The sequence below is a fragment of the Marmota marmota genome, unplaced genomic scaffold (assembly GCF_001458135.2).
Source record: "Marmota marmota marmota unplaced genomic scaffold, marMar, whole genome shotgun sequence".
NCBI lineage: Eukaryota > Metazoa > Chordata > Mammalia > Rodentia > Sciuridae > Marmota > Marmota marmota.
Window position 1 is genome coordinate 5891765 of NW_026000242.1, and position 9316 is coordinate 5901080.

A 9316-nucleotide genomic window follows, 5' to 3' on the forward strand; every position below is an offset into this window, starting at 1 on the left:
TACTTATGAGAGTTGTTATGTGAGGAAAAGGGGGGGTTTGTGGTTTTCAGCATTGAGTAAAAGATTTGTCTGAGCTGAAACCCAACAAGAACCTACAGCTCACATAGCAGGGCTGATAATAAATTTTCCGAAAATCTGTGAGCTGGTTGCCACGCTGATGGTGACTTGAAATTGCCTAATGGTGGAAATATTCATACTACAGAGATTGCTGCCTTACCAGCATATTACTTTTCAAGGACCATGCAGCATGGTCCTTGAGGAAAGCAAACATTCACAAGCCTTTCATGTGATATGGACAAGTTCCATAAGGCAAGTATACTCAGGCCAATTGGTCAAGTCAATTGAGTTCAGGTTGAAGGCTACATTGAGAATGCTTATTTTAAAGTAGTGAGTTAGACTGAGAGCCCTCACACTGAAGAAAACTTGACTTCTTATCTGGGATGTCCAAGTCACCCAAGTGGTTCTCTGGAAGAATAACTGACTGTCTGTATGCTGGAAATGCTGATAACTCACTGTCACAGGAAATCTACACGGCTAGATGGTGAGTTGGAGGACTGAGCAGGGATGGGATAATTGACTGGCTATGTGGCACCTCTGTATTGAGAGAAAAAATGAGAGGGTGCTATATCTTAAAACAGATTTTTTTTTTTTGTACCAGGAATTGAACCCAGGAGTGCTTAACTAGCCACATCCCTGGCCCTTTTTATATTTTATTTTGAGACGGGGTCTAACTTGCTTAGGAACTTGGTAAGTTGCTGAGGCTAGCTATGAACTCATGATCCTCCTGCCTCAGCCTCCCAGGCTACTGTAATGTCAGGTGTGCCTGGCTCAGTCAGATGTTTTGTGTCAATCTTTATTGATTTTGTTTTCATGAAACTGATTTCTTTCTCAGCAAGTTTACTTGATGCCACTCAAGATCCTACCCTCAGAAAGTTTGTAATGTGGAAGGGGAGATGACACCTGCAGAGATCTGGGATGTGAGGCCCACCTCAGTAAGTTGAATTAAGAATGTTTTTTAGAATGAAAATACAAATTAAAAGTGGGTAATGGGCCAGATGACTGAAACAAGAACCTTGATTTGGAGGTTCCTGTTTGTCTCTGCAGCCACCCCGGGACATGTATGCATGCATGCACATTTGCTGTGATGTGCTTAGAGCTTGACGTAGTGTGTTGGCAGAAGTCTCTTCAGTCTGGTGTGGGACCTGCAGCAGTGGAGGATTTAAGTGCATTGCTCGTCCTGGGTATCTTCATCTTGGGTAAGATACTGCTTTGTATTTTGTGAGCTGTTATTGGAACTTTTCTCAGAAGGCTTGTTCTCACTCAGAGGAAAGCTGGTTTAATTGGCGACCTCAGGATCATTGTGGAGCCAATTGCAGAACTCTTGTTCTTAGCAGGGGGACTGCCATAAGGTAGTCCATTGAGTGCAGTTTTAGTTTCTGTAATTTATGTTAAGATCCTCAGAGAGAAGAAGGGTAGAGTTTGTGGGTAATAAGAGAGTAAGCAAGGAGGGAAATGACAAGGCTTCCACTGTTAAATTGCTTTAGAGCAGGGCTATGAGTGGCTGTCCTTGAGCTTTTGGCAGGACTCTTTCCTTGCTATTTTGTTTTTTTCTCCCCATTCTAGACAAGCCAATACTTAACCTTTCAAAGGCAGGAATTCAAACCTCCCAAGAGGGCTAGGCTGTTGTCCTGACTTTTCACAACCTGGCATGGCCCTGACCTTGGAAAAGATTGATGCAAGCTGGTTGAGGTATAATGTGGTCTGAAGGGGGGAGCAGGAGTACATAATGACTTCCAAGGTCCCATTCGAGGACAAGGCTGGCTGATATAGCCTAGACTGTGTTACGTGGTCTCAGAGGGGAAAACAAGGGCATATTTTAAGAGATTCATGTCTCAGAGTGGTTATGTGGACTTGTATACCTACAAATACTCAAGAGGCCTGTTGAGGTACACAGGAGCATGCAGGGAAGTTGAGGGGTCTTAGCATCACGGCAGAGTGGGCTGTGAGCAAGGGGAGAATGTACAGTTGTCGCTTGATCAGTGGTGGGTTGCCCACTTGGGTCAAACAATATTGCAATATTTGGGGGTCATTTTCACGTCTTGTATGGTAATCTCATTGTCATAAGTCTCTTTTCCAAAGTTTTTTTTTCTGTCATAATTATGCCACAGATAACAATTTTCCTACACTATATTTTCTCTTTCTTTAAGTCAATTTTTTAATTTGTTCTTTTTTTAAATATACATGACAGTAGAATGTATTTAGATAGGCATACATGGAATCCAACTTCCATTCTTCTGGTTGTACATGATGTGGAATTACATTGGGCATGCATTTAATATATGATTTCCTACACTAGGAAATAGGAAAAGGATCTTGATATTTTCACACACACACACACACACACACACACACACACACACACACCCCGCCCAAGGAGTGATAGGAGGTGTTATTTAGGAGTTATATTGTGAAAAAGCCATGAGTTCAGGTCCAAATTTTTGGTCAACATATGAATTTCCTATGCAGAATTATCTCAAGAATTATACTGCAGAAGATAAATCAGTATCTGGAAAGAGAAGGAAGTAGGGTGGAGGTAAGAGTTTAATGGTATCTATTATCAAGCTGTTTCTGAATGCTTTTGTTGGGAGTTTTAAAAACAGATTTATGAGTAGATAATCATTTTAAAAATATATGTATTATGTATATTTATTTCAGAATGTTGGTGTTCAGGTATATATGTATTCAGAATACATTTGTATGGGTATACATATATATGTGCATGTGTGTATGTGATATATATTCATGTGCCAAGTAACATTTCAGTCAATGAAATGCACAACAGTGGTCCCATAAGGTTAAACTGCCTAGTTGCATTGTAGCAATTTCAATTTGTATAAGTACATTCTATGATTCTCCTCACAATGGTGAAATAAATCACCTAGTGACACATTTCTCAGAATGCATCTCCATTGTGAAGTGATACATGTGTCTATGTGTGTGTATATATGTGCGTGTGTATATAAATGAATAAATGTATATGAAAGAATGTCTGGACATTTTCTAGCTAGGAAATTGAACTTGACTCGAGAGTTCTTGGTTACTGTTCAAGGTGTCTTGAACCCATACGGTGATAGTTACTGAGTGCTTCTCTGCACCTTGCACCATGCTACTGCTGGAGGTTTAGTGGCACACAGGCACAGCTCTTGGCCTCATGGGGCTTGTAGTCTTGGTGAATATGGTGAGAGCAAGACTTTAACCACATAAGCATGCTAATAAATAATTAGAAGTTGTGACATGTGCCCTGAAAAGTTATATTGTACTATTAAGACATGTGGCTGGGGATCTGACTTAGGATGGATGATTGAGGAGATATTTCACTGAGAAAATGACATTTCACTTGACATTAGAAAGATTAAAAGAGTTAGTGGGATGAAGGTATGAGCAGTAGGGATTTATTCAGGGGGAGCAGACAAATACTGTCCCCCCACTTCTCGGTACTAGGGATTGAACCCAGGGCGCTCTACCCCTGAGCTACATCCCCAGTCCTTTTTATTTTTTGCTTGGAGACAAGGTCTTGCTAAGTTGCTGAGGCTAGCCTTGAACATATGATCCTTCTGCCTCAGTCCTCTGAGTTGCTGGGAATACAGGTGTGTACCATCACACCAGCTGTGAGTATTGTTTTGACATATTAAGTTCAGGGACGCTTCCCTCTAACATACTGATTACTTTCACCAACATGGAAAAGCAGTATAGTGTGACAAGGGTACAGGCTCAGGTCCAGAGTGCCTGGGTTTGGATCCTGGCTCTGCCACCTGCTGTGTGTTCTTATGTAGGTCACCTCACCAATCTGTGCCTCAGTTTTCTTATCTCTTGGATCTCTCAGATTGTGAGGATTAAGCGGGTGAACATGTTTGTTGCTCAGATAGTACCTGATATATAGCCTTGTCTGATTTATTGCATATCAACTCCTGATTTCCACTGTGGCACTCATTAACTGGGAAAATAAAAGTATGATTCTTTAATGTTAAAGATTTTGCTCAGGAAGTTGAGTGATTTTCCCGAAGATCAAAGAGTTAATCAATGGAAGGTCTGAGCCTAGAAGATAATCTTTTTAAACTCTAATTTAGTGCTCTTCTGCTAAGATCTTTGCTTTTCTCTTCATTCACTCAGAACACTAATGATGTATTTGAGTATTTGGGGCTGAAAATCGGTATATTCTATTTATCAGATTGTTTGCACCTTTTAAATAATTTATTTGAAAGTGGTTGGGTGTGGTTCTGAGAGTTGCTAATGAGGTTGTAGGATGCCTTGCAGTTGATTTCCATGTAATGGTCACATTGGCAGTGAAGACATCTTTCCAGTATGTGCCAGACACTTTACGGCTGTTGTAGTGCAGGAATGGGGCCCAAATATAAGCAAGACATGGATGATCTTGTCTTTGAGAATACACAGACCTGGTGACAGACATGGAAATCAACCATTTCTCTTTCATATAGGTGGTGCACTGCTGGGGGCCGGGGGGGGGGGTGGGGTTTCTAGTGCTGAGTGCTATTTGCTGGGCAGAGGAGGGAGCACAAACGATTTTTTGGAAAAGGATACATTCAGAGGGTGACAAAGATTTCACGTCCCACTAGGATGAACTGAAGTTAAGACGTGTTCTTTTTATGACCCTCATCCATGTAGGTGTGAGATGAGGTGGGTGGTGTGGAGCAGGAATAGGGCTGTGGCTATAGAGAGACTGTGTTTTCACGAGAGGTACTTCTATTTAGGGGAACTCAGTGTGACTCCCTTTATATCTGACTCAGTGTAATTATTATCGATATTGTTATAGAGGGTTCAAGATGCAAACTGAAAAGTTTCAGTTCATTCTGATTCATCATTTGCCATTCTTATAAAGAACCCAAATCTTCCCTGAAGCTACAAATCATTTTCCATCTGACTCTTGAGGTATAAAAAAAATAGGATCTTCTATGGTAATGCTTCCTATTTTTCAAAGCACTGTTTTCTACCTTGTCATATTTGATCCTTGTGTTATAGACGAGGAAGCCGAGGCTCAGTAAGATCAAGTGGGACCTAAGGCAGGAACCTCCTTGAGCAATTGGATCCAGATTCTCCAGGTGGAGGATTTTGTTGATTAGAATACAGGTAAGGAATCTCTTCAATTGGTTTTTACAAGTTAAAATGGCCACCATTATGTGCCAGATGGCCTGTCTTGTTGTTAGTGCAACAACAGACCTCTCCCCTTTACAGATTTGGAGGTGGAATTTCTACAGTGCCAGGTGGCTAGGTGTTCAGGGATTATGGCTGAGACTAGGCACAGTAGTAGATAGGAACCCAAAACTGGATGAATTGTAACTTGTTGGCATTAGGGTTCTTCTGTTAAGCTGAGAAAACGTGGGGGCATTATGTAGAGAACAGTGAGTCCTTTTGTAGGAACTGGTGAGTGCAGTGAAATCAATACCACAGAGATAATATAAACAGAGAAATACTTTTGCCCAGTGTGGTCCAGTTCTTATTCTACTCACACTGCTCTGCTTTTAAAATAACAACAAAAAACCTCACCACGGACCTTTCATGTAGCTTCATGTCCTAAATTTGGTTAATTCCTTAAGTGAGTTTAAACTTTCCCCATATTTATGTATCTCCTCTCCCACATGCACTGAATATTCTTCCTATATTTCAAAGTAGTAGTTCTGATTTAGTTGGAAGGAGGGTGAAAATTTCAGGCTGTATATCTTGTAAATTTTTGTTTGTGTTAAATGTGCCAGTTGTGGTACGTTTGGGGTTGTCATCTCCAGGGCAATCCTGCAATCATTTGCTTTTTATTTTTTTTCCAGAACATCAACTTTTATCTAATCTTTCATTATAGCCAATCTAAAGCAGCCCCCAAGTGTCTTTCCAAACATCACCCTGTTTTGCTTCATCGCAGCCCTTATCAACAGCTGGTGTTTCTCATTTGCACATTCATCTGCTTCTTTTTTGCCCATCCTGCCCCACATGTAAACTGCATGAGCTGGGACCATGTCTTTCTTGAGCAATGCTGCGCCCCAGTGCCTCAGAGGCTTGCCCACACAGGTACTCGCTGTTTGTTTGTTAAATTAATAAACTTCTCTGGACATAATTTTCTGATTTTTATCTTTAGATTGAAAAGTCGAGAGCAGCATGTTTTGCCCACTGCAGCTGGTCCTGATCCCAACGTTACTGGGTAAGTAGAAGCCAAGGAACCATGGGAGGTATTTGAGTTCTCATAACTCTTGTGCATTTTTAAAAACCTTTTTGTTTTGTTTTTGGTAGTTTTTAATTCCCTTTGATTTTTGGAAAATGAAAACCCTAGCCTGGAACTTCATGGTTTAACTGAAACAGCTGTTTTGGAAGCAGGTAGTGGGCTCTTTCTTGGGAAGCTGAAACTTCCTGTTTCTATTAGTCACAGAATGTCTTGGGTTTATCCTGGATGTTCTAGGACCTTCTTGTGTGTACAAAAAAAGTTTCTCTATGGCCTTCCTCCACTTTAAATTGTCTTCAAAACCACAGCTAGTCTCAGATCCAGAATTGAAATGACCAGAGACGCCAGAATCCTTTTCATTGTTTTCACTCGTAGCCATGCCAGCGCCAGCCTTCTTGCAGTTCCTCAAATGCCTGAGCTCTTTCCCAATATGGTGGTTTCCTTTGCCTGGAAGCTTCCTTCCTCTCTTTGGCACCTCACACTAGTGAGCCTGCTCCCTTTCCCATTAAGATCCATTTTCTTCTGTGAAGCCTGCTAATGGTCTCAGGCCGTGTCTATACCTTAGGCAGGTGCTCAGGGCTGCTTCCTGTTGTTCATCTCCACTGCTAATTTTTTAAAATTCCCTTTTACCCCATGCCTTTCTTCTTATTCCATGGCTATAACTCTATAGGAAGAAATACATGAATTAGGTGCTTTGCTCTCATTGCTTTTTTGTTCCTCTATTATTACTTTTTGAATTGTGGCCAGTGAACTAAACACTGACTTAGCAAAGAACACAAATAGGTTGCCTTTGCTCCAGTTCTAGGCAACACAGAGTGTGCACAAATAGGTATGTGCCCATGTGTACACACACCCCCACACACAAATGATATGTGTTAGAGAATTTTTTTCACAGAAACAGTGTTATAAGTATCTCAGAGCGTTCTTAGATATTTCCACAGAGATGTATGAAACAACCTGCAGACTTTTGCTCTTCTTCCCAGTAAATTTCCAAGCCAACCCCTGCATGTAGTGGTTTGAAGGCATCATGGGGTTTGTACTTTTGTGTGGAGAGATTTCCCTCCCTAAGAATATCTCCTTCTCTTCAGCTACTCCTCTACTAAGATCACCCCTCAGACCTCCAGACAGTAGTTTCCCTTTGCTTTGGTTGCTGCAGTTGCTTTCTAGTTGTCCTTCACTTAATTCTACATAATATTGAATTAAACTAAATTCACTTCTTGTACCTTTAACCACAAGTACAATTGCTCAACTGTTCCTCACAGGAAAATTCCAAATGGTTGTTGGAGCTAATTTTGATTTCTTTCAAAATAACTCTTTCCAAAGGGTTTAAGTTCATGTTTTCTTTTCTGTCCTCCCTACTGTGTGAGCCTGCTGTTGGGCAGGAAGTTAGCTGTCTTCTCTCAGGGAAACAGCTTGGATGAAAAGACTGGCACATTTTCTGTTCATTCCCATATGCGTTCTCTTGGCTCTTCTTTGATATAAACTGGGCAGCATCTAAATTTGTCTCTCTTGATTTTGTTGTCTCTATGCATGGAGCATGTCCTATGAAAACAGAAATATCCATAAAATGGTTTTCTCTTTTAGTGACCTCTTGGAATTCCTTGAGTAACATCAGATGATTGTATGTGTGGGTGGGTGGGTGTAAGTCCACGTGTGCAAATGCCTCAAAGAGGAAAAGCTAGGGATGATGGCAAAGCTGGAGGGGGTGAGGTGGGGAAAAGGCAAACACAAAGGAATTCAAGGGGAAAGCTGTGCTCCACATTGGCTTACTTACAAGGGCCTGCTCACCAGTCAGAATTAGCCGACAAATGCAGAGGTAAACTTTTGTGAAGGAGCTAAAGAAAGGGAAAAGAGGAAGAAAACAAACAAAATACTGTGAGTTGGCCATTCAGATAGGGAACTAGTAGGAAATTTAAGAACAAGAAATATCCATTTCCTGTTTATGGTAAGTGAATTGGGTGACTAGTGATCCAAAAGGAGGGACTTTAGGGTTTCCTTTGTTTCTTTAAAAAAGTTGGGAGATAGAATTCTAGAAAAGGGCAAGAGCCTAGTTAGGGGAAAGGAGCCAGATAGCATTTAATGCAGTACTAAGTTTGCGGAACCCTTCTGACTTAAGCCATGCAGATAACTAGAGGATACCTCAATTACCTTTAGAGATTCCATGCTGGTTCAAGTGAGAGGCCTCTGAGCACTTGGTCCCTGTTGAGTCATCGAGGGAAGGGAGGTGGATAGTACTTGGTGACTGATGCTGATTTTTGTTACTAAAGGTATTTGTCTAAATGATTCATCCTCTTGCCTTTGATTCTATAGCTTGTTCCTTGGGCCTGAATGACTTTAGTGCTTCCCCCGCTGAACTCACAGTCCATGTGGGTGATTCAGCTCTGATGGGATGTGTTTTCTGGAACCTAGAAGGGAAACACCTGACCAAAGTAGACTGGATGCTGTCACCTGGAAAGCATGCTGAGGTAATGAAGAGCGCGCCTCACTATGTCCTAGAAGCCCCACATTTGTGGTTGTCAGGGTGGTACTGCAGGAGGGAGAATCACTCATCAAGTACCATGAGATGGTGTTGTTGCAAGAGCTTGGGCTTTGGAGGTGTCATAACTGGGACTCCTCCTAGCTTGGCCACTTGGCTGTGCAATCAGTGAGGCAGATTACCCAGCCCTGCTAAGCTTCAACTTCCTGATCTGTGTTCAGGAAGGTAGTTATGATAATGGCAATGCTTAACTTTCATGTAGTTGAGGGGCTAATTGGAGACATGCATGTGAAGTTATTTCAGTTTCCTTTTTCTGTGCCTTTGTAGATCGGTAAAGGTGGGTGACATGGATAATTCCTGTGGCTTAGACAAAAGACCTCTGAGCTAGGCATGAGGATCTTGTCACATTTATCTTTGGGTATTGTCTGCTGCAGTCCGGCTGGCTGGGCAAAATAACTGGGGGGGGGGTGACGAGTAACTTGTGTACGTTGATACAGCAGGAGTGGGAGCCCTTTATTGTAGGACAGGAGCGGTATTTATACATTCCACACAGCTTATCTTAATTAGCATAAACTAGATACATCAGTCAACCAATAAGAAATCTCCACACTTAATAG

The 9316-nt window shown here is 41.6% G+C and overlaps 1 protein-coding gene across 4 annotated transcripts in view; it reads left to right on the forward strand.

Moving 5' to 3' along the window:
* Window positions 1-116: 116 nt before the first annotated feature.
* Window positions 117-9316, forward strand: part of Jaml (junction adhesion molecule like) — a 33239-nt gene continuing 24039 nt past the window's right edge. For 2 of the 4 annotated variants that reach the window (XR_007344577.1, XM_015489809.2), the window contains exons 1-6: window positions 117-541; window positions 893-992; window positions 1105-1256; window positions 5038-5145; window positions 6143-6205; window positions 8534-8688. Coding sequence is in view for 3 of the 4 variants with exons in the window: in XM_015489809.2 (XP_015345295.1) it covers window positions 6163-6205; window positions 8534-8688 (198 nt within the window). In the remaining variant the exon portion in view is untranslated. Of the gene's footprint in view, window positions 542-892; window positions 993-1104; window positions 1257-2526; window positions 2594-5037; window positions 5146-6142; window positions 6206-8533; window positions 8689-9316 lie in introns of all 4 variants that reach the window. The other 2 variants (XM_048795907.1, XM_048795908.1) reach the window with 2 other exon arrangements.